The 26,554-nt window shown below is 37.5% G+C and overlaps 1 protein-coding gene across 3 annotated transcripts in view; it reads left to right on the top strand.

The window, feature by feature from the left end:
• The window catches only part of Ets65A (DNA-binding protein D-ETS-3), a 105,893-nt gene that overhangs the window by 61,075 nt on the left and 18,264 nt on the right, over window positions 1–26,554 (top strand). For all 3 annotated transcript variants that reach the window (XM_073075244.1, XM_073075245.1, XM_073075243.1), the window contains exon 5: window positions 4,225–4,296. In XM_073075244.1, the coding sequence (XP_072931345.1) occupies window positions 4,225–4,296 (72 nt within the window). The remainder of the gene's footprint in view (window positions 1–4,224; window positions 4,297–26,554) is intronic.

Raw genomic sequence — 26,554 nt, 5'->3', positions numbered from 1 at the left:
CCCGTCAGGTGCTGAAGATGGCCCCGCCTTATCGGAGTCAATTACTTCTGGGTTTGGATTCAAGTTTTCATCATCAATGTTATCACCAAAGGCTGAAATCAAAGATTAAGTTATTCTAGAATCCAATGTCACTGATATACAAAATTAGTTTGTTAGTAACTGTTATAAGACAACAATAAAAGAAGGAAATAGTGACCAGATCGTTTAATTTAAGGTTTTTGTAACAAACCTAAGTTAAGCATCTAGAAACATGCATAATTCTTATGTGACATAGGCATGATTATCAAAATCCTGCCTAGCCATTCATAGGTTCCTCGGTATGGGCCCTACCGAGGAAATAACTTTACACCAGAGGGCAAGGCGCATGAAACCCTCTGGCGACTCTCCGTAACACGGAAAGCTTTCACGTTGGGGGAAAAGGAGTATGTACTCCCCCAACGACTCTTCGCCACGCGAAAAGCTTTCACACCAGGGGGCAAGGCGCATGAAACCCCCTAGCGACTCTCCGTAACACGGAAAGCTTTCACGTTGGGGGAAAAGGAGTATGTACTCCCCCAACGACTCTTCGCCACGCGAAAAGCTTTCACACCAGGGGGCAAGGCGCATGAAACCCCCTAGCGACTCTCCGTAACACGGAAAGCTTTCACGTTGGGGGAAAAGGAGTATGTACTCCCCCAACGACTCTTCGCCACGCGAAAAGCTTTCACATCGGGGGAAAAGGAGTTTGTACTCCCCCGATGACTCTTCGCAACGCGAAAAGCTTTTTAAGGGACAACTCAAGGTACCAACAAAGGTAATAAAGGTGAACACACACCTTCAAAAAACATTTCGCATGTCTCAGGGGTCCACCTTTCCATGGAACCATATACTGGGCAGCTGCGTAATTGGATTTCCATAAAACCCAGCAAGTCACAGTAACTCATATCGGTGGTTAAGAAGAGCCTTTTCTACTCTATAAGGTCCACGCATGCCAGGATCCACTTAACCCTGAGATTGGGCAAACTTGACAACAAACACCATGTCACCATACTGGAAAACACGAGGAAGCTTTCAGTGCTTTTCAACCGTTCGGCCGTCCTTTGTCTGAGTATTTTCCGTCTCGCTTCCCGGTTGCTTGTAGTTGAATTCAATGCAACATCTCGCACCAAAGTTATTACAGGGCCAGTCAAGAGGTTCAAAGCAGAAGACTGTGTAGTTTTCTGCTTCATCAGGTTTAGAACGAGTTGTAATTGCCACAATTCTTCGGCCTACTTAGCCTTTCGATGGTTTACAGCGATGCGAAGCATGTTCAAGACTGTACGGATGTAGCGTTCCACGTGGGCGTTTGCTTGATCCATTTCAGAAGTAATGTAATAAATCCACGAAGTGAAGCCCATCGATTCGAACATATATATGTCCTCTATTTGACACAACTAACTTAGGTGTACAGAACAATGACATTACATGTTTCAATTTATCGACATCTTGGCGACATAAGGATGTCAGCAAACAATACTTTGTAAATGCATCCATCACAAGCATAACAAACCAGTTACCCTTAGACACGGGAAGAAACCCTAGGACATCTACATGTAAGGTTTCAAGGGGGACTTCAAACTTGTCCCAGGATGTGATAAGCTGTAAAGGTACTTTAGATATATGCTTGTGGGCGATACATGTTAAATAATGAGCAGTGTACTTAGTAACAAACTTCGTAAGACCAGGAATCCAAAAATACCTTAAAATTAGGTTCACTACCTTATCTGCCTATATGGCTATGCTCACCATGAAAGATACGGAGGAGGCTCAAACGATTCGGTATGTAGCAAAGGAGGCCCGGCTCTTCACCAATCCGTTAATACCGGTAATACAATATGTCATTATGTTTTTCATACCTTGACGCGTCCAATTCACCTTGTTCAAACGATTAAATTATAGTTTGAGTCTCCTCATTACCTGCTTAAGCAATATGAACCCAATTACGTGGGCGTTTTACATTGTTAATATTACATAGGTTTCTACTTAAGTAGTCCGCGTGTGGCACCATGGTGCCCTTTCGGTAAAGAATGGTGAAATTAAAATCCTGTAAGTAAATCCACCATCTTGCCACACGCGGTAACAAGTCTCTTTTTTTTTAATTTTGGGTGGATCTTAAGACATTACAATCAGTCACCACCTGGAACTGAATTCAAACGCTGCTTTGCAAAGCAATCACGTATGTGATGGCCTGGTTTCTTACAATAGGCACAAGGAATAGAGCGATCGATCTTAGTGGTGGTCGATTTCGGAACGGCCTCGGTAGCGGACCCGGCGGTGGCAGGTTTCGGCTTTTTAGGACACTGCAACTGCTTGTGTCCTGACTCACCACATAAATAACATTTTGCACTGATCCCAGAGACCTGAGTCCATTGCTTGGTAACTGACATTTTGTTGCTACTATGTTGCGCAACCGGACAGCGCATGACGCGTGCATCTACATTTACTGGTTTCGAAAAAGTAGCCAAGTAACCTACCAGATCTTGTGGAGCTAAATTTGCGTTTATAGCCGCTGCTTTAACCTGTGGATCCATAACCCCTCGCAACACAATGTCAGTAACCAAGTCATCACTAAGACCCTTAACAATCCGTAATCGAAGTAATGTCTTGCGCGCATATTCAGCATAAGTGCGAAAACTGTTAGAATTTGTAGACATTACCTCATACAAAATGTTTGCTCGGTCCACCCTCCTAGCGCACAAACATTTAAAGTCCCTTTTAAAGTTTGACCATGAACGGTCATTGGTAACCCACTCGTCTAACCATGACCTTGCGTCACCTTTCAAGCACTTACCGACGCGAGCAAGACACTCGCGTTCATCCCACCTATTTGCAACCTTGGCCCTATCAACTTCTTCAAACCACGAATCCACGTCGTGTATGTTAGGGTCAAAATTTGACACATAGTAGCTATGTGTACTTACCGATTTCAGTGATTGAATCGCTTCGACAATCTGTTCAGTTCCGTTCGCGTAGGACGGCTCAGCAGAGGCTAATTGGGCTGGTAAATGTTGAGCAGGCGTCTGTGACTCCAAAGCCTGAAGACGAGACATAATAGTGTGCCATGATTCGCGACCACTGAACTCACGATTGTCGTTCCGCCGGCTGCGATCACGGCGATAATGATCGCGGCTATGACTCCGACTGTAGTCACGACTCCAGCTACGATCGCGGCTGCTGCGACTGTTATAACGGCGGTCACGGCGCATGTGACGTCTGCCATGACGTTCACGACTTCGGCTACGGCTAGGACTACGAGTAAGACATCGTTCTGTTACCGGAGGGGTGTACCCCCTGTTGGAACTGCTTGAACGGTAGGTCGCAGAACGCTTGCTGCGTGAGCGGCGGGTGCCGGAGGTATGACGCCGTTTGCGAGATCGAGATCGACCCATTTTCTACCTGCTTCGAAACACCTCGACACAAAGAAGCACAACAACACAAAAGACCTTACCAATGATAATTAATCGCAACTTTGTGCTTTACGGACACTCATACAAGACTAAACAAACGTTTAAAGTGAGCAGTGTTCTATCCCACTTCTGATATTAGCTATCAGAAGCGGTTTTTATTAAAAAAAAATACACGTGGTAAATAACCTAAACTAAATTTAATATGAATTATGTAATTTAAAACAATAACAATCAAAGATTTAACACAAAAATAGATTCCTAATGAAAATTGACAAGAGGTCCGCTCCGCACAAAGTCTTGAATAATAATGCCCGACCGACGTGCTCGCACCGCCTTTTATACCCATTTTTGATTTTTATACGTCAACCCTCTAACAGTAGAATATATTGTATAGCTTAAATGTATAGCTTAAGTATAGAATTGTTCTGCCTAAGGCTGATCACGGATGCCACCCCTAAAAACTAAGATAGTCGAATTATATGTAAGTCAGCTGGCATCCATATCTTACCATCGTGTCGCAAATAATACTCGACGCGGGTAATAAGTGTAGCGGCGGAACCTTAAATGTTGCAACATTGCGATAAATCAGAAATAGGTGTAGCCATATCGTTATCCAACTAAAAAGTTTTTAAAAGTGAACCTCTTTCGTAACGTTCGTCATACGTTCTTATGTCATAATCATTCGTAATCATAGGTCTAGAGTATAGGTTTGTGCATACGACCTTTAAGAAAATAATGCGATATATACGCTATTTTCATTGAAACGTACGTGTAACTGTATAATATGTGTTTGTTCCAGGCTATGGCAGCAATACGCTGTCGGCGATGTCCAAGTCATCGCTCGACGCACACACACATCTTCGTCAACCAGGTGAGTCACATAATAGTAGCCTATTGTTTTTGCCTAGCGTGGAGCATACTCCTTGATTAAACCGAGCTCCTCCAGCTCTTACCAGCACTGAATTGCTGTCTGCATTATATCACTAGGTATAATTTATTTACCAGAGACGAAATTGAAACCTATTTATTACTAACTTATTGACCCCCATGGTGATACTAGTGATGTGCTACGGATAGAAGACAGTAAATATTTTCGACACCCGGTAAGGTAATTAATGGATAAATGAGAACTGTGCTCAGACGTATTTTGATATTAGTGAATTCACTTCATGGTAACGTTTATTCCTTTTTCCTACGAAAGTAAATTTTAAATCGGGAACAAATCGAACGTCACTTTTCTTTAAAGAATACTGTGTAACGAACTATGAAATTCTTTCGATTTGCGAGCGGTCGGATCAAACAAGACTGTTTGTTGTCCACGGTCAGTTGCCCCGGAGAAGCTGTGTTTGCACCGCGCCTTTGTGACTAAACATACGACCGGAGTCGCCAGAGACCCTGGGACGCAAATGTTTGCCAATTTAAACATCCAGTTTGAAAAATAAGATAGGAAAACTTAATAAGCTGTATAAATACATATGAAGTTATAAATCCAAAAATTTACTGAAAGAATCAATGGTGAATTCATAATGGGTAAGTATAAAAAGTTCAGAGTATATTAATCAAACTTAGGTATGTAATAATCTCTAAATAACAGCCCCTATGCAGTATTCAAAACAAACAACTATAGGTATTAATATTATAATAACAAAAATTATTATTAAATATTTATCAATAATTGAGGTGTATAATATAACATATAACAATCCTATAAGCACTAATGAACATACTAATAATAACAACATGTGACTGCAGTGCTTACCTACTCATAATGTGGTCTGGTATAGTCCTACTACTACACACCACTACTACACACCAACAAACTCTTAATAACATAAAATAAATAAATCGTATAAATTTCAAAAACAATTACATAAAGTCTATCGCAAAACTGCAACTAATTAAAATCACAACTAACTTATCATTCTAATCCATAACAGAGCCTAGTTACTCGTACCTTAGTTCACAAGATTGACTTGAAGCGAGCCATTGGTACAAATCAAGAGATTTTCATTACGAGAACTCTAACATCTATTGCATTACCTCCACCCCACTTCACCCGAAACGTGACTGTTTTCAGTAAAATACGTACAAGAAAATGTTGTTAGGATGAATAGTGAAAATGGAGAAAACAATATAAGTAATTCTTAAAACATCACACACCACAATATATTTCATTTTAAAATGTGAAACAATAATAATATTATTTACCTATGTCATAATATAATAGTTGTAAATAGGTATATCAAAATCATATTTTTTACAAGATCAGATTTTAAATATCAGTACACATATTACGTGCTATAAAAGCCACTGAATACTATAGATTAAAAAAAATAATAAAATGAACGTCCGAGTTATTGAACCTGGAACCACAATAAAAATTGCTTCCTAACAATAAGTCACGGATACGAACCATAAAATATTTTTAACCATCATAGAAAAATTCTTTTTTACAATTCAATAAAAAATACGTATAAAAGATTTCAACGAACTAGTTAGCACGAGGTTTAATTTATACTTACGTATAGTATTTAACTAAAACATAATAGCAGGTTATTTAATTATGTGACATTTTTGACGGAAAATCATAATTATTTCAAATTTAGTTCATAAAAAATACTCCGTTTCCAAAAGCTCTACTTGTTGTAAACATTGTAAAAAAGATATAGACGGTTCTGTTCTAAATATCCTCTATCGTCGTCTAAATATCCTACAGTGAATATATCACAAAATTTTAGATTTAGTTTGCTAAAGTGTAAAAAATACATTTATAATTTTTTTTTTTGACAAGAAGGATGGAAGGATGGAAGAAGGATGGTTTTTAATTTCCTAGAATTCTATTTCGATGCAGGTTTTAAGTTTTGAATGGATCCAAAATCCTTGTTGTTTGTTTAATGTTGGTACACAAATACTCAAACGATTTTGATGTAACTAATAATAACTTAATCCTATATAATATGTGTATTGGAAGTACATTAACACGAATCCTCCAAATTACTCTCAGACCAAGACGGTCCGGGAAGCGGAGCGGTCACCACCCCGGTCTAACACGTAAAGGTTCCGACGTAAAAAGCTAAGCAAATATCTAAATTATGAACTTAGATTCCTAATCTGGGTTTGAGTGTTTGTGTGTTCTTTGTGTTTCAATATGGCCCATGACGATAATAATTCTAATGTGGAATTATTGCTTTTCTATAGTCCGACAAAAAAACGAAGCTTATTAAATCACAACTTAAACGAAAAAGAATTTCTTCAGTCACGTCGAATAAGCCACGTAGCTTTGTAAACACGTGTAATACGGTACCAGAAACTTTTCCGTTATGCAAAAGACAAGGAAATGTAATCGAAGGCGGCCCGGCCCGTACACGCGTCAGATTGCACCCGACCGTGCCAACGCGCCGTTGACACGCAATACCTTCTTGTATACGTACCTATAAGTATAAATAGTAATAGTCTAGTAGTAAAATGCGGCTTAATCAAGGGGTACAATTGTTTTTCTGTGTTTCTTGTTAAAAAATTATGTATGTATTAAAAATGAAATATCACTGCTATAACGGTTAAGGAAAACATCGTGAGGGTACAAAGTTCTCAAAGGTGTGTGGATTCTGCAATTTACCTGCACGGTCACCTATGGCCTAAATCCTTCTCACTCTGAGAGGAAATCCGTGCACAGAAATGGCACAGTAATAGGTTGACGATGCCTTGTATAAGTAAGTAAGGATCGGAAGAAAACCACGTTTTACGCCAAAATATTAAGACTACTTAATCTTATGAAATGTTCATACAGGTGATTGTTTAGTCAATTTTATTGTGAAATGTGAAGATTTTTTGTTTAAAACATTCTTTGTTCAAGGAAGATTATATCGTCGATCTATTCCAGCGGCATGCTTCAGGGAACTGCACAATTACATATCATGAAAGACATTTTTACTCTGCACAATATTCTCGCAAACCAGCAAATTGATCTCTGCTCCGTTTTGTTTCTGTTATCTATAGATCTATTTCAAAAGATTTGTCAATGCCAGGTTACGAGGCTTCTAATACAGTGTCCGTAGATCCGAAATGAATACTACCGAGATCAAATACAATTGTCTCCGCCATTTCCTCTCGCCACAACCACATTGGACCACATCCTGCGACGCTCAATATCCTAGCAATCGATTTATAATTAAAACCTAGTCGGAAACAATTAATGTGCAATATCATGATGTAACAAATAAATATTTCCGCACACCATGCCTTTTAATCTCCCAGCTGTTCTAGAGACATGTTTAACTTTATCGCCGCCGAAGTTAACATGAATGTTGGGAGAAATTCGCGATTTTACACATTTATTGCATTTGCAGGACATCCAATTATATGTATATAAACTCTTCTAGACTATACGAATAACTAATATAGGTGTTTTACAATTTTTTTTTTTTTGTATATAGTACCAAGTGAGTAATAGGTACTTTATATTAATTACGATCTAGCCTAATAAGACTAATGAGTAATTCTACGCTAACTTAAACTGCTAAATAGTCATATAATGAAGGTGGCGTCCTCTGACACTGCACTTCTTTGTTTTAACACATACGGGAGTAGACACATTGTTCTTGTGTTCTATAATGTTCACTTATCACTATTTCACTAACACTACACTGTGTCATGGCACAAGCTCTAAGGGTTTAGCCCGTTTGAGTCTTCTCACTAGGTCCGTTGTATCGAGGAGCTGGATCGCCTCGATATTGACGTGATGATGAAGTCTGTTTTGATGACCTTCTGCGTATGTACTTATTACTTTTTTGACAAGGTCTATTTTAAGGTCCCGATGTAGATCTTCATTTCTTACATACCAAGGTGCATTTGCAATACCCCTAAGTACTTTATTTTGAAATCTTTGAATAATCTCTGCATTACTTTTTTTGGTACAGATCCAAGAAAAGCTCCTGGATTTGACTTGATCACAGGGGAAGTTATGAAGAACCTTCCGAGGAAAGCTGTAATAAAATTAACTACCATAATTAATGCTGCATTTAGAATCCAATATGTTCCAGACTTATGGAAAGTTGCTGAAGTGATCATGATACCAAAACCGGGGAAACCGCCACATGACGTTGCATCATACAGACCTATCTACCTATTACCTATAATGTCGAAGGTCTTTGAAAAGCTATTGTTAAAGCGACTCAAGCCCATATTGGAACATAAAAAAAACCAGACCATCAGTTTGGTTTTCGAGAAAAACACTCCACAATTGATCAAATTCATAGGATTACCAATACAATAGAAAAATCATTAGAAGAGAAGAAAGTCTGCTCTGCAGTATTCTTAGATGTAGCGCAAGCCTTCGATAAAGTCTGGCATGAAGGTCTTATATTAAAGTTAAGAGAAATGTTACCAAAACAATTCTCAGAAATATTAATATCCTATATTTCAAATAGGGCTTTCCGAGTGAGACAAGGAGAAGCATACTCCGATCTCAAGCAAATAAAAGCTGGAGTACAACAAGGCAGTGTATTGCGGCCGATCCTGTACCTCTTATACACCTGTGACATTACAGAAACAGAAAACAACATCTTTGCAACTTTTGCCGATGATACTGCAATCATAGCTGTTGGGAATAATCACACTGAAGCAGCGGAGAAATGCCAATTAGCTATCAACAGAGTAGTTAACCGGACGAAGAAGTGGCGAATGAAGCTCAATGAAATCAAATCAGTGCACATCGACTTCACAAATAAGCATAATAACTATCAACCTATATATATAAATAATACACCGATACCATACGCAAATACAGCCAAATATCTTGGCATGACTCTTGATGCGAAACTTCGCTGGAAAGCTCACGTCAAGAAAAAACGAGAAGAGCTAGAGCTCAAATATAGAGCCATGCATTGGCTGCATTTGGGAAACATTCCTCGCTGTCTACATACAATAAGTTATTATTATATAAACAAGTCCTAATGCCAGTATGGACATATGGTATTCAACTCTGAGGCTGCGCTTTATCTCTGTTAGTACTTCTTTTGGCGTCACAAGTTTAATGTCTTGCTCTGTCTGCTCTATACAGAGTCTTTTGTGATCACTATAGTCTGCATCATGGGGTTGGAAGATTTTTTCTAGGTGAAAGGCTTTCCATCCTTATCTTTAATCGGGGAAATCTGCTTGATTGGACGTTTTAATCCTTTGGTTACTTTCGACAGTGAGTAGTCTGTGCTGCGATCATTTGTTAGGCCGGTTAACAAAGTTTTGTAAGTTCAAATTTATACCAGGTTGTGAGACTATATCGTTTACTAGCTGAATAAGCCGGCGACAGCCGGCGAGTTGGTTGGGCCTCTGTGTTTGAAATCAAAATTAGCCGCCAACGCCGGCCGCAAAGGGCCGCCTCTGGTAAGCGACAATCGACCGAACATATTCGTGTCAATTTCCTTGAAGAAGGCATTTCAACAGTGCTTTGGAAAAGCCAAATTCACCCGCCGTAGATGTCAGTCTACATCGTGTTAACAACGCTGCAAGTCACCCGCCTCCTATAAGACGAATTATTTGCCAAAGGAAGGTGTGACAACTTTAGTATAAAACTTGGTTACTGTATCGATCTCTCATATACTTTGCACTAGAATGAGCTAGACTGGCAGAGAATACCATCAAGCATAGATTTTACTTTTTGGTAAATATCTATTAGTTAGAGGATACATAAAAAAGCTTAGCTAAGTAAAACTCGAACTTGAGTCCGGTAGTCAAACGAAACATATTATCTACAGCATACAGCTCCTGCCTCTTCAGTGCCCTTTGTCACTCTCAGCGAAAACGCGTCAACCGACACGTGAATTAATTGCGTCTTTATAAAACAATGTTATTACTTACTGTTTGCGCGGCCGTGATCGGACGTGCCGACAAACCGCGCAAAACAAACACGCCGCGCAAACAGGGGTAGCTTGACTAACATAAAAAACACGATAGGTGATATTGGGCGCGCTTGGTAAATAAAATAAACGTTAAGACTGATGACTTTTATTAAATAAACGATTCACACGTACAACTGTATGTGTACAAGGATTTTTTAAATTTACGCAGTTTCCCTAGAAAATTATGGTGTTATACCTTATTGTAAATCATAGATTTAGTTGTTTTTCGCTACGCTAAAGACCAACAAACCATGAGAAAGAAATGTGTGAACCCATATAAACAATCCACTAGAGAGAAAGAGATGCCTCGAAAAAGCGGTCTTAAGCTTCCCAAGGCTACGGGGCGTTTTAATATTTTAGGAAAATCAGCTTGATTGTACTGCTGAAACAACCAATAAAACTATAAAGTTCACAAGAAAATACGTTTTTTCTCACCACGTTTAAACAATATTTGCTCAAAATATCATATCAATTAGTCCCGTACGTATTTGTTATAATTATACATTCATTTTCTAGGTATATATACATATATTTCTTAGTTAGAGGTAAAATAACCACATTAAAATATATTAATTTTACTTTTACACACAAGCAGATTGAATTCATGACCAATTCAATTTTGGTCATGAATTCAATCTGCCATTGTGAATCATTGATATCCTATATTGTAGAGTTTAATCTATGGTTGTACTCGTATATGTCAAATTGCAAATTCCTATTGCAAAATCAAATAAAAAAACAATATTTTTAAAAATACTTTTATATGTTAATATATAATAACAGTTATTTTAAAATTGCATAAAAACATTCATTTTTTATTTATTTTGACATAATACTTTTTTTCTCTGACTTCTTTTTGATTTTTTTTATACCCATAGTCCGAGAAGAGAATGAAACAGTCTCAAAAACTATACTTAATATTAAAAAAAAGGTATTATTGTAAGACAGTGCAATAATAGTAGTACCTACTGTTACAGGTAGAAGACTCGTTGATGAAATAACAATATAACTACAAACCACTGTAGTAGTCTGTTCCTGACGAAACTCAAATACCAGTCAGTAGGTCTTAGAATATAGTTACTATATATAGTACCAGTATGTCTACGGTAACAATGTCAAAATTAATTAAAGGTGGGTTGCACCGTAAGCCCATTTAAAGTTTGTGTTAAAGTTAACTATAGTAATTACTTTGACGATAGCGACTGAATGTAACAAAACTGTGTTGCACCAAGTTATTTGTGGTCAATGTCATTCGTGTCTCTGTCAATACGACTTTTAGTGGACGTTGACTGATAGAGCTTAACCGACGGAAATCTACCGGTTAACCTTAAGTGTTGGTTATAACGTCATGTTAACCGCCACTAAAATGGTGGAACCCATCCTAACACTGTATTTTCCTTGTAACCAGTGTCACAACGTGCAGGTGCACGTCATTCATTGACGGGGGCTTACAAGTAGTTTAATCCACCGTAAGGCTCTATGCGCTTCGAATGCTGTTACCAACAGTGGATACGTGATTTCTGTCTTCGTGGAAAACCTGCATATTTTTTTTGCCTTGAATCTTTTACTTTTTTAGTCTTACCTTTTTTAGAACATGGAAAATACATATATCAGAACTTTAATATTAAGTTAATCGAAGGAACTTCCTCCCGAGATATTTATTACCGAGAAAAAAGACCTAAGAACGTTGAACTTAAAGGAAGCTCTTCCTTTAAGTTCAACGTGTTATTGACTCCGTTGGTATTATTGTAAATATCAAACCTAAGTTTAAAATTATTTTTCCCTCAAGAAATCTTGATAGCGTAAATACAATCAAATTGTCAATTTTCAGTGCAATCACGTCATTTTCCTCCGCCACGGCCTCATGGTCGCAACGTTTGATCGAAAACAATTACCGACCAATAATCATATGTCTTAACAAATAGGAACGTCAAAATATATCTGCGGGGTGCTCTTTATTGAATCTCGGATTGGGGTCCGATTGCAATCAAACAGCTAATGCTGTGGGGGCCACTGGCTCTAACGACTGCGAGATAGGGCTATCTGTTATCACAAAAAGTCTAGCACAATAATATTTTCTAGTGCTTTACCCATAATAGAGCGAAGCCCAATAGTTTTGGAGACTAAATACTCGCTTTTCCCACGCTTACTCGGGGTTATTAGTGTTGTCTTCTTCTAAATTGTGGAAAAATAACCCAGTTCCAGGCTCTGTTTTTACTAAACATTATTTAATGCCGGGATTTTTTGTCTTAGTTCTAACATTGTAAATGGGGAGGGTCTTATGTCCCTACTTTATTTTATCTGCAAGTTGTCTTCCAGTGGCCATCTTTACTCTGTAAATCCTCTGGGTGGAATGTCTAAGCAAGCAGCCTCGCCGACACGGCGGACTGCATCCGTGTGCTATCTCCCACGACTAGTCTCAGGCTAATCTTCTTGCGGGAACCCGATAAACTCTTCCTGTCATAACATAGTTTTATTCCATATAAACTTAATTCAAACATCCAAACGTAAGGTTGGCAACCCTACTGCTCACCCTATTCATCCGTTCTGTGCCGTAATGCACTGAAATCGATTAATTATCCTTTTATTATTACTTTATTGCCGTTACAAGCGACTTGTCTTTGTTTAGCTGCCATATATTTCTCGTCTTGAGGCATCTTCAAGGATGTCCTTTGTTGTTTTGGTCACGGGAGACAACCCCACACTAGAAAACGTATGCCTATTTGATATTTTATTTTTGTATCTATTCCAATCGGTACAAAATGAACAATAAATTTAATAAATAATATATTTCACAACTGGTACTGGTTTACTGGTAAAATTCTAATCACAATGCGAACAATTGATAAAGCAAGAACTCAAGTAAATTTACAATTACATAACATTTTTGCATTATTTTTAAATATTTTACAGGTTTAGCATAAGTATAACATGTTTTATAGGAACCGTGAACACGGTTCCTGTAGACCGATTGAACTTTAAACCCAATAACCCTCACGTTGACCTTACTAACACACTAACGCTTAATTGATTATCGGTGTAACAATAAGTTCGTCACCTGCAGACATCTCAAATGACCGGCCGCTATTGATCGGCGGGTGTCTGTGCTGGCGTCATAATTGGAATACAAATTCGTTCTTTGACGCCGCGGTCGCACGAGGGTCGTGATTTGGCCTTTTGTGCGTCACGCATTAACTCCTTCGAAGCTACACTACACCCTACTTCAACTGCGACGCGATCCAATCCCAACCTTGATACGGTGCAGTGCGACTTACACTCCGTCGCCGTTACGCATGACCGACGATTTTGGATTTACGGTTAACGCAATAAGAACCTTTTCGCGTAAAAAATACACGTCGCCTTGGAGCTAGCCCGTGCGATTGAAGGCTTAGGTGCGTGTGAATAGAGTCTGATTTCGTTATCGCGTGTTGCACCGTGCGGTGGAGAGATTAGTGTTGGTAATGGGTGCGTAATTACAGTAGAAAGACCGACATTACGAGGTTCATTTGGCCTGCACCAATCGTTCGAAGGGGTTCGGAGAGCTCTGGGAATTAGCTCGGCGCTGATTTCATTTACTGCAAACATCGTACGTGATAGCCTCTCGTCCGCTGCCCACTTGGCCTAATCGACCGGAAAAAGTTACCGTTTACAGCCGAGTGGCGGGTTCCGTTTCGTTGGATGTAACAATAGCTCTACTTTTGCTAGATAAATAAAAATAGAGAAGTCTTAAAGCATATTCTACCAAGCTGCTTCGACGCAGATTACATAGATGGCATTAATTTATAATCATAAGCCTATAAGGAAACACTTTTCTTACCTACATAGTTAGCTTAAGTTTTAACTATTTTTTTAAGTTTCTTTTTTTATATTTTAGGCGTAATAGACGAACATGCAGTCCACCGGATGGTAAATAGCTACTGCCGATATATGTATTCAATCTCATAAGATTAGATTCCTACCTAAGGTCAGCCATAGATGTGCCGCTACTATTTAAAAGTAAGCTAGAGTGCCTCAGAAATGTATGCCTCTCTGACCTTAAAACCAGAACACACTAGCGCTTAATACCGTTTTTATTAGAAAAAAAATAGGTATGACGGTGGTACTACCGGAGTCGAACCACAGAGAGTTCTACCTTACTCAAAGTATTTTCAACAAATGTACCTATTCCCATATAGTGATGTCCGGAATTGATTAATGGTTTTGTCATTGTGTCAGCGTGATCATCATGTTTTTGAAATTTGTGGATAATTTCATATCATCCTATCGAGAACAAGACCAATCAAATTTCCTAATGTAAGCTAGGTACTTTAACACTGACAACCTGGATAAACATAAAATTTCATGTAAATTTCTGCCTGGATGTGAATCGAATGCGCAAGCCTAACGTGCCGGCCACAACTACGGGCGGTGCAGCGTGCGGCGCAGCGAGCGGAGCGGCAAGCGGCGGCATGCGCGGCGGCGACGGCGGAGAACGTATTTAGGACTAAATAAAATAAATAAATTTATTATTATTTTTATAATAGTCAATATTCTTGTCAATTAGAATTAAAACCGTGAAAAAATTAAGCTAACAAACCTGTTGCTACGATATTTCTATTAAATACGAACACTGTAAAATCATGATGAAATACTCATATCTATGAAGACGGATTCATTTGTAGTGCAAAAGAGCCGTCAAGAGATAACTTCACGCCGTATCGCTCCCGATGTCAAGAAAACGTACAGACGCCATTGAGCCAATATGGAGACACAATAAATTTCATATGGGGCGTTCTGTTTGCCTTACGAATGTATTGTTGACCGAGCGGAGACAGCGCAGCGGGGAATAGAACGAAAAGCGTTAGATAGCCGACTAGACTATTGAAAGGCAACGCCAGTATCGTATTATACTCGCTTAACTTTAATAGAGTATTCGCATTTCATTAAATGTAGTGAATATTGCAGTCAATTCAAATGCACAACATTCAATGTAGTGCAAAGGAATAATCTCTTGTACGCACTTGAATCGACTGCAATATTCACATTGATATTTAAGTGATATTTATGTACAATTGAAAGTTACACTATGATGTAGGTGCGAGACATCGTCAAAGTGACAGGAAACATTCTAAGGGTGGGTTGCATCGAAAGCCCGGTTAAAGTTTACGTTAAAGCTATATATAACAGTAACTTTGACGGTAGCGAAGGAATGTAACAATTCTGTGTTGCATCAATTTATATGTCATTAACGTCATTTGTGTCGACGTCACCACAATTTTTAGTCGACGTTGACAGATAGGGAAGTTGACAAAAACTGCAACTTTAACCGATCGAAATCGAGGGGTTAATTTTAATTGTTAGTTATGACGTAACTTCAACCTCAATTAAAATGTTGCAACTAATTAATTTTTTAACTATGGATTTGAGGGTTGGTGAACTTTGGTACATGACGCAGAGCAACCCTTTAAGTGCCAAATTAACTATGCAACATGGACTCATGTGTAATTACCATAAATTCCGATAAGAAGAGTTAAATAATTGTAAGTCTAAAGGAGGTCTATTCTTTGATTACGTAACTAAATATGATTATAATAGAATTTAATATTTTACAAACTGACTTAAAGCCATCTTGCAATAAGTAGTTATGAAAAATGTATTTGTGGAATACAAGTTATTATTATAACTTCATAAAAATCTTTAGAAAAAAATATACACTTATCAGTTCCTTCTTAAGGAAGTTGAAATCCGAATTACATTAAATGGCGACGAGTCGATGGTGACCTCAGCGATGAGAGTCGGTCAGTCCATACCGCACTACAAAGAAACCATGAACTACAAAGAAACTACAAAAAAAACATGAACATGAATGGTCAAGGCTGAGCATAACGCAATTGTTACCCGTAACATAGACCAAAGGAAAATAAAAATTAAAGTTGTAATAAATATTAACATTTGTTGATTTAAATTGTCCACCAATGCAGTTTTATTTATCAGTAGAAAATTGTGTACACGCTCAATTCACTGTACACACACGATATTTGCTAGCCGTAAAGCAGAAAAACTGTTCATGCGGAAATGCAATTGATGTGGTAGTGGGAAAGCTACCCTGAATGTTTATTAAATAAAATAGTGCATTTTAAATACAGATATATAGAAAGATACAATATTTTTTTTGCAAAAGGTAAATTTGAGCTTCAACATTATGGAAACCCGAATTGTTTCTCAGTAATTCAACTGTGGCGCTGTGGCTTTGCCGCCATTGACAATTACGATCGTAGTATTTCCATTTCAAGCAATATCTTTAATCAACACAACGGTGATATGTTAAACAATTTCTAAGTGCTTATCCTTGACTCCTGCCTTGCTACTGCCTCACAACTAACTACTGTATTAAAAATAACAAGTAGGTAAATTTAGTATTGTTGACCCTAGCTTAGCCACCAACCTGCACTGTTGACTCAACGCGGACACCCGCTGCGGCCTCAGCGGGAAGTCCTTCACGAGAATACGATCTTATACAGAAAGGAGCCGAGAGGAGAAAATAAGCCCAAATAGCGAAATAGCGACAAGACAGGAAACCGAGGAAGGAAGTAACCCCGGCGTCTAGTTGAAAGGATTCCGCGCTATCGCGAATTGTATTGTGAACGATACAAAATATTTATGAGTTGTTTACACATTTCGAACCGATGGTGTGAAGCAAGGGACTAGAAAGGAAACGAGTTGTCTTAGTACGGAGCCGGCCGCATGATTTCTATATTAATAAAAGAAGTTGATACCAATTGCCTATCAAACTTATATATGTGACAACAGGCTGAATACTCAAAAATAGCAACATATCTATAACCAGCTTCAGGTAGATCACCTGCGCTATGAAGTGGACCGCTTATCTGGTAGAGTAGAGCCCTCATTTACTACTATAAAGTTACTATATAAAATGAATAACCATTTAAATCGTTATGTGACTTTATGTAACAAATTGGCCTCCTAAAAGACAAAATAGAAGACAAAAGTTTATAACTCAATAGCATTTTAAATCACTTACTTTACCTGAACATGCTGATCACCGATTCTCGAATCAGGTTTCCCTAATGGATTTAGAACTGCATCACAACAGTTACACCTCGAAACATGCCGAACGGCCCATCAATTTCGATCGCAAATGGAAAACGTAATCACTTTTGACAATTCTATTTTGTGTGATCACGGGTGTAACTTCGTTTGGCGTTTGCAGGTGATGGCAGAGCAAAGGAGTTCGCAAATCAATATCGTTAAAACTACGTGTGTTCACGGAAAATATTAACAGATTAAAAATAATTGACCAAGTGCCAGTCGAACTCGCACACGGAGGGTTCCGTTCCACCGTTTTTCATTTAATTCTTATTTTTAGTATATGGTATGGTAGCAGTCATGGAAGTAAATGCATTTATGAAAATTTTATCTGTTTATCTATTATGGTTCAATATAGCTAAAAACGCCGAAAAATGGTGGTTGCTTGAATGGCGACCCCGATTCATTTTTAAGCTTTTTTATTACCATTGGTACGGAATCCTATATATATAGTAACGTTCGCCTGAACTTTCTTTCGCCGTTTCTTGTCCATTGCAAAACACTGAAACGATAGTAGGGAATCTTGGTATGTATCACTATAGAGAATCATCATTAGGATTACTCAAACAATTTACGTATAGATATTTCATATATGACGCAGATATAGTTAACAATTATGGGTAACCAAAATAATTTCATAATTTATAATATATTTTCATTTTACTAATTCAGTTCACTTCATAATTTCATCGTAGCAGAAACAGCACTATAGCGTCATTTGCTATGTTTGCTACAATAGTCACCATCTAAGGATCATATCCAAAATATATCTTAAGTACGTTTACACCCACACCCTAAGGTGTCTATTTGTGTGCTGTCTACTAATATACTACTTTCAAGCATCCATTACAGAGAAGGGACCGATAAAGAAAGGGTTGTACGTGGTAAAGTTTCACAGAACCATACCTAAATGGGTCAATACCTTTTTTTTCTTAACGTGGGGAAAACCTTCAAAAGGTACCCGACGACGTGGGAGCGTCGCCGGGTTATGTGGGATTTTTACCGCAATAAAACCCCCCCGGTGGCCGTCCTCGGCGCTTGTTGGAGAACTCCGCTATCTCCGACGGAACGCAACCGGAGTCCACCAAGCGCGATGCCCCGATCGGGATCTGCCCTGGGAGAGCAGTTTTCGCTCCTCCCACACCATCTGGTATTCAGGACCGTATGCGACCACACATACAGCCGTCCTTCCCGGGGTCGCTTACTGGACGGTCGAGCTCCCAGTCTTGCCGCCCGCAACCCCAGAAGCCCCCTTTTAGTCGCCTCTTACGACAGGCAGGCGCCCTATTGTAGTCACGGAACTACAGGGAATAAATGGGTCAATACCTATAAAACGATAAGTAAGAACATGTAGTAATGATATATGCATTAGCCGCCTTCGTAGAGATAAAAGGCACTTTTCTAAATCATTTCACCCAACAGAACAGTTGGAAATGCATTTGACTAAAGATAACATACTCGAGGGCTTTATAATATCTACTATAGACTAAACAGTTTCAGTTCTGAAAGTAGACACTCGAACAATCTTCATTAATGCAACGATAATATTTGTCTGATTTATTGCAACCCTTTTATTTCCCACTGTTGGGCATTGGAATATTTTTTAAATTTGTATATCGGTCATAATCAACACACCCAAGCCTCAGGAGTTTCAATAATTGATAAATTGATTCAATTACTGATTCATTATTGTGTTTGAGATACGATGTCGATCAGACGTATTCAATTAATGCAATAATCGATTGGCGTCAAGCCTGTCCAAATTGAGTATGCCACAGAATTTGCCACCTTTGTTTCGAATTAATGGGCAGCGTCAAGGTTGTTAGAGTTTCCTTGACACGTGTCATAGGCAGACCATTTGGCAAATGATTTGACTGGTCGAACTATTTGGTCACCGGAGGCATTTCCGTGCTGTCTTGCCCATTATTCAAGCCATCAAAGTTTTCCCTACTAACGATCAAAAATAAAAAAAAATCCAATATGCAGAAATTGTCAATTGACGATCTTTGGTAGACAAAACATTGGATGGATTGATTAATAGTAACAAGCGATAGACTATCAATATAGCTAACGTTACACATTATTACAATGAATTATTTTACATTGTATCTCTCCCATAGACTTAGAATTTTTTCGCTACGCTAAACACCAACAAAGCATGAGAAAGACATATGTCAACTCATATAGACAATGTACTAGTGAGAAAGAGATGCCAAGAAAAGTGACAGCGTGTCAATTTCTCTTCGAATAAGCGGCCTTAAGCTCCCCCGACTACGGCGCGTTTTATTATTTTACCAAAATTAATACTAGTATTAATATATTGCTGACACATGTTACAATGGTGTCTAGCTCTATTGTCAAGTGTACCGTTACAAGGAAAAATAATCCACGGAAGTATACGTTTCAGAGGTAAATGCGATTTTTCTATCCCAGGTTTTTATGCAATATTTGGTCAAATTCCATATTAATTGGTTTCATACATAGTTGTTACAATTTTATACTCATTTATCTTGCTATAAATACATATATTTCATATATAGGTGAAAAGTTACCAAAATATATATGAGAATTAAATTATTTATTTACGCTAGGGCTTGACAAAATGGTGACGTCATATTATATCGATAATGTGTCGATAATATAATAAAGATCGTTTCGTGCATCACAAAAGTAGTATAAAAGTAAACTTTGTTGACGTATTGTGAGGGAATTTACATATTCTGAATTTTTATGTTATTATAACTCGAATAATATTTGTATCACCTATATCTTTTTAAGGATACCATGTCGGTAAAGTGAGGTACGTGAAAAGTGGATAAGAATAATAAATCGGCCAGAATGGACTCCTATTTAATCATCGGTAATATGTAACAAACATTTTGAGGAAACATAGTTTATAACAAGGAAGTCGTAATTTGTATATCATAATACTTGTTTTATAATATTAATAAATAATCATCTATGAAAATATGGTATTTTATTAATTTGTGTAATGATTTGGATACGAAAGCTACGTTGCCACGGCAGGCTCATCAAATTAATACTGGATGTCAATCGATAACAAGTATGAAGGTAATAACACTATTACGCACACATACACATATCAATTTTGGTAACGCGTTTAAACTGACATTCTGTATCTTTGACATCCTATATCTATGATCTTTTCTATATTATATCGTAACTGCTATCAATATGTCGTTGCCATTATATCGGCATCTGTATGTCAAATGTATTAAAACACTCCTTCCGTGTCAAAGTAGTTTCACATTTACACCGTTAATAGAAAGTTATTTGGTTCCTATAGAATCTGGTTACAGAGAATCTTAGTGTGGCACTGTGTAGACAAACATGGGTATTTATGTAAATCGAATTGTAAAACAGATTGAGTTGGATCGCCAATACACTATCTCGCTATTGCAATATCTTACAGGAAATTACTGCACGTCGGGGCGGAATTGCTAGCTGCGTCAAAATTCGATAAACCTCCATCGATAGGATCATACGATACTGTAAGGATCTGTACGTAACGTATTCGATGTATTCGTTAAAATTTCGGCGTTTATTGGAGAGCAAATTAAAATAGACAGATGTTGACGCAAAAAAATGCCTCACTCATAGCCTCACACTAAGATTTTTTTATGTGTCATGAGTGTCATGGACACGCCCACAAACGAATACACGAACACCCACACCCATAAGAGAGTTCCAAATTCATTTACATCACTGTTCGGCCGGGGATCGAACCTGAAATTCAATGTGTGACAGACCGCTATAGGCAATGCTCTACCACGAAGGTAGTTGACGATCGTCTATTGTTTTTACTGTTGACACATACGCCGTTATCATCTTTTTGTCTTTTGTTAACCGAATTTAACTATTTTTTGTTTAATAGTAGGTGAGCCCACGATGCTAAATGTGTACAAACTCAAGCGTGATTGGGGCCTATACGATTGTGTAGATTAGACGTTAGAATGAAGAAAAGGTTATATGATATTTTTCGATTCTTATACTGACGATATAAAAAAAAAGTTTGGAAAATCCAAAAGTGCACGACTTATAATGCTCATTTAATTATGAAATATAAAAAAAAAAAAAAACTTAAGTCGTTCAAAATTAATTGCCGACAAAACAGCTGTAGTAGGAAGAAGGTACTGCACAAGCGCCCCTGGTGGAATAAATGTACATAATATCTATAGATATACAGTCTTGTAGTTTTCGTTTTTTATTAATTGCAATTTAACGACACTGAATTAATTAATCATTCGCATTCAGTGACCTACAATCGTCGATTAGAATTTAAAAAAAAAATTAACTCTTATGATGGATTTTTTCACAAGTTACAGTGTTTTCAGGTTTCACACATGACGGACAGGAAAATTTTTTGACCTATTTTGGTGTTTTTTTCCAATTCTATTGCAGTAAATTAATTTTTAAAAAGTATGGAATTAATCTCCATTAAATTATCTCGACAATAGTATGCAAAATATCTTATTTCCGTGAACTATCAAGGCTATAATAATAAAAATAGCCGCCAAAATGAAGCGAAAAAAATTTTTCGATCGTAAAGCACTCTCTGATGCTTCGCATCATGAGTCGTGCAAAATTGTATGAGAAAATATGAAAGATAATGTATTTTCCTAAAAATTAGCCTTTTTCTTTAGTTTGTGATACATCATTACTTCTCAGGGATGCATGCTAATAAGTGACACTATCAGATAACATAATAATACAGAGTGTTTTGTTTTTTGATGTGAAACATCTATAGCCGCACGTAAAACCGATTTCTGGCGTGGCGACGCATGCCGTGGCGCACGCTATACGATGGTATATATATACAGTCTATATGCAGTAGTGTGTACGGTGTGGCGCCATGCGCAATCGAATTCAATAAATAGTCATCGTTATCTGGAAAAAAATCGTAGTATTTTATTTTATCATTATGACATATTTAGTTCCTATCACAATATGTTATTTTCTGCATATTACTTTAACAAAATAATGTCGATGTTTCACATCTGCCAGGCGTCCCGTGACGGCTCACATTTTTTTTTTCAAAAGGACTATTTTTTCCACTACTTCGACGTGTTGTAATCGGCAGATTATGATGTTTTTCGTTTTCTAGCATTAATTTCTTTATATTAAAAAGAAAATTAATCGCGCTCGAGCAGTTCCAGTGATCGATTTAATCTGACGGGCTCCCCTGTGCAAACTCCCCGACACAAAAAGCTCATTTATGGTCTAGGACACTACGAGGTGTAAGGTATCTTCCATATCTTATTCTGCCGCGCTCGACACACTCCCAAAATTCCCTCTTGGGCTCCCCAACTATAAAAAAGTGCGATATTTAACAGTTTTGTCTGCCTAAATAAATTGACAGATTTCGAACTGTACTTGTAACTGTTATACAAGAGCATCAACTTTATATCAGTATAAAGAAAACTTTACAGTAAATAACAAATAATAATATCGAAGAGTCTATCCAAATCGGATGACTCGTAATTGAGAAAATACTTTGATGACTTCTTTTTCAAATTGGCTAAAATCGGTATAATGTGTTATGGACTATGAACACGCACTTAATTCTGAAGCGAATGAAAGTAAACTCAAAAAAGGTAACAAAAATGAATAAAGCGACAATAATTTGCAAATACTACGCTTTTTCAATATATAATTATGGATATGATATATTCATCATCAACATCCCATTGTTGTTACACTGCTGGGTACGGGTCTCCTCTCAGTATGAGTCCACCGCGCTGGCCAAGTGCGTATTGGTAGACTGCACATACCTTTGAGATTTTTTTTATAAATTCTCTCAGGTACGCAGGTTTCCTCACGATATTTTCATTCGCCGTTTAAGCACGTGATAATTATATTCTAATACGCACATAACTTTGAAAAATCAGAGGTGGGATTTGAACATTGGACCCTTCGATCGAGAGGCCGAGTTTCTTATCCACTAGGCAATCACTTGCTATTTGATATATTGTGTAGCAATAATTAAACTAACAAAGAGTAATCGACAGAAAATTCAAAACAGCTAATCATTGAAATGGCTGGCTCGTGCCTTTTGTTCGTTATAAATATAATCATTAGGCTCGCTCGGCCTCCGAACAAGCTAATGTGAGTTTTAGTTCTCGATCACGAGAAGGGCGTAGCGTATGAAAACCAATTTAACTCCATGTGAGTATGAAAGTATGAACGCTACGTTAAGGGTTCTGTAACCAAAACTTAGTCTGTCCGTTGGTCCGTCTATTACAGGACTCTATCTCTAGAATGGAAGTAGTTTGAGAGAGAATATTGAAATTTCGGAAGGTGGTAGAATCCTTTGTGGTTTGACTCCAGCGGCACGACCGCTACACCTATTTCTGCCTAATAACAGCAGTGTTAGGCGCTGCTGTGTTCCGTTTTGAAGGGTGTGGTAAGGGAGACATACTTTTCTGAGGCATTCCAGCTTAGTCCTCATGGGTAGCGGCGCATCCATTTGCCGGCCGACCTTTGGTAGGAATATCTAATCCTATCTGGGGTTGATTACAGGTGTCCATGGGCGGCAGCTACTTACCATCAGGTGGACTGCATGCTCGTCTGCTACCTCTATATTATAAAAAAAGAGATTGAGTATTACCTAATAGTGGGTTTTAGAACATAAGAAAAGTCATGGCCTTTTAAAACCCGTTTAGTTAACTGGTACTAGAACTACATACTTACGTTATCCGCCCTCCGCCGACCATCGATCCAAGCGCTAGTCATTTATCATAATCATCTCGATTATATCGCGCGCCCTCCGACGTTACCGCCCTCGATTTAACAGTTATTTTGAACGATTTTCATTTTCAACGTCTTTCATAGCACCACGCTCTGACGCTGTCTTATTTGTTATAGTTGAATAATTTATATTATCGTGATATTGACTATATACAGGAAAAATATTTAAGCTAAAAGTAACTAATTGTATCTAACCACGTAGTCTGGAGTATGCTCCTACCTACTGTGCTAACAATTTAATAACTTTTAAGAAATTTGTTTAACTTTATTTGACGTATTAATTCGTTGTCGAAACGAATGAAAGTTCCAAAAATCGCTTCATTCAACGAAATATTTCGTGTAATAATTGTCTATTCAAATTTCATTACTAGTACTATAGTCCATTGAAATGTTACATGAACTTTGCATTTTTTAGATAATAGAAGCTTAACCTCAAGTTTTTGGGGTCGCCCCTTGTCTCCCGGCCGCCATCTTGGAAAAAGGCGTGAAACACTTTTTTCGCGATATCTCGAAAACTATGCGTGTTACAAAAAAAAAAGGCAAAGTCATAATTTGTAGCAAATTGTTTTACCTGCAAATTAGGATATATAACTTTAGGCCTTAAATTTAATATTAAAGAATTTGTCCCAAAAATAAAATTGCGTCCACTAACAAATGCAATATTCGGTCCTTAAATTGTAACATTTCAATGGACTTACAGATTTAATGATATTTATTACATCAAAGAATTAACAGAACCAATCATTACAGTGCACAGCCTAGTGTTGCCTAGCCCAATGTTGCTATTTGTAAGTACGAGTATAGTAGTAGTAAGTAGTATTGTAGTATTGAGAGAGAGAATCTGCGATAAATTTTTTTAAACATCCAATTATGGATTTTTAAATGTAATATATTTTGTCTCTATATATATATCATATAATGATTAGTACCTAATTATATTTAATGATGTATATGAAAATCTAGGATCTCATTTAAGTATATAGGGATCGAAGTAATGCCGGCTCTATCTTAAAATAAATACATAAGACATATAAACAAATATTTGCTATAAAAAAACAGGGTTTCTGATTAACCGTGTGACGGCACGGTCATCATACAGGCCTAACGCGCAAAAGGTTCGATCCCCGGCCAGACTAGCATCTGAATGATGAATTTGGTTATGTATTCTGGGTCTGGATGTTGATATATTCGTCTCTTTGTGTGTCAATGAACCCAACACAGATGATTCTAGTGGGGTCATGAGTGTAGTAAGCTTTTTTCTATAATTAATACAAAACGTAAACCAAATTCCACATACTGGAAATGAAGACTTCATTTTCGTAGCCCCAAACCGCCTATTATGTTGTTACCTATAATAAGGCATTCGTGTATTCGCTCTGTAGCTACAATGATTCGCATAGCGCGTGCCTCACCGAGTTATGAGCGAAATGTAATATTTACGAGCTCCACACACGACTCCAGTGGCGTAGCGTATGAACCACATACAATTGAAGTTACGAACAAACCTGCAGTCCATGCAGTAATATTGTTATATCCATACATGAACATTAAATATCAGTTATAGTCATAGATATAGGATGTCAGCGGAAAAATTCTAAGTTATAGTTACTTCAGTTAGTTAGTTCTAGGTTATAGTTACTTCAAAAAGTATTGTAGTCGTAGGTATAAGAGGTCGGATTGGCCTCAGAAACACTGCTAAGAACAATGTTGAAACTGATGATGACATGCAGTTCACCTGATGGTAAGAGGTCATTGCCACCAATGATCATCTACGATCAACTTCATATGGAAAAGATTTTACCAGAAACCAATCAAAGATGAGTTGCCTCTTCTATGGAGTATAGGGGTCGCCTCATACATAAGTCAAACGACATTGACACTGTACCACCGAAACAGAAAAGAAATCGGTGTGCTAATAACCATACTGGCTCTACCACCTATATATTCTATAACTGTCTTTTAAACTACAAATTGTAACCATAACACAGCAGCGAATCTATTTTACTCTATATTACTTCTTCATACATTATCTTCATAAATTAGAGTAAGATTTAGTTGAAATAGATGATAATTTTATTTTGTTAAGCAAACTAAGGGAAGAAATACTAAGGTACAGAAATAAAAATAAATTAAATGGTTAATCGGCTAATCGTTAACTGTAATTGTAATTTCAAAGTTCATAAATTGAAACTAGCGTATGTCATCTCCACTAATTCAATTTAACTTGGATTTTAAGCTTCAAAGTTGTTATTTAACATTATGCTAATTCCATTGCCAATGTCAGAAAAACTTCGCAAATGGCGGCTAATGGTGAAGGCAACCTTTGTTTCCCACTTCTTAGAAACATGTTTCTGTCGTGCGGTAAACAGACTTAATCGTTGA

The sequence above is a fragment of the Epargyreus clarus genome, unplaced genomic scaffold (assembly GCF_041222505.1).
Source record: "Epargyreus clarus isolate Ecla_fem2 unplaced genomic scaffold, WU_Ecla_fem_2.2 ptg000007l, whole genome shotgun sequence".
NCBI lineage: Eukaryota > Metazoa > Arthropoda > Insecta > Lepidoptera > Hesperiidae > Epargyreus > Epargyreus clarus.
The sequence above is the reverse complement of the archived record's forward strand: the minus strand, read 5'-3'. Positions and strand labels throughout refer to the sequence as shown.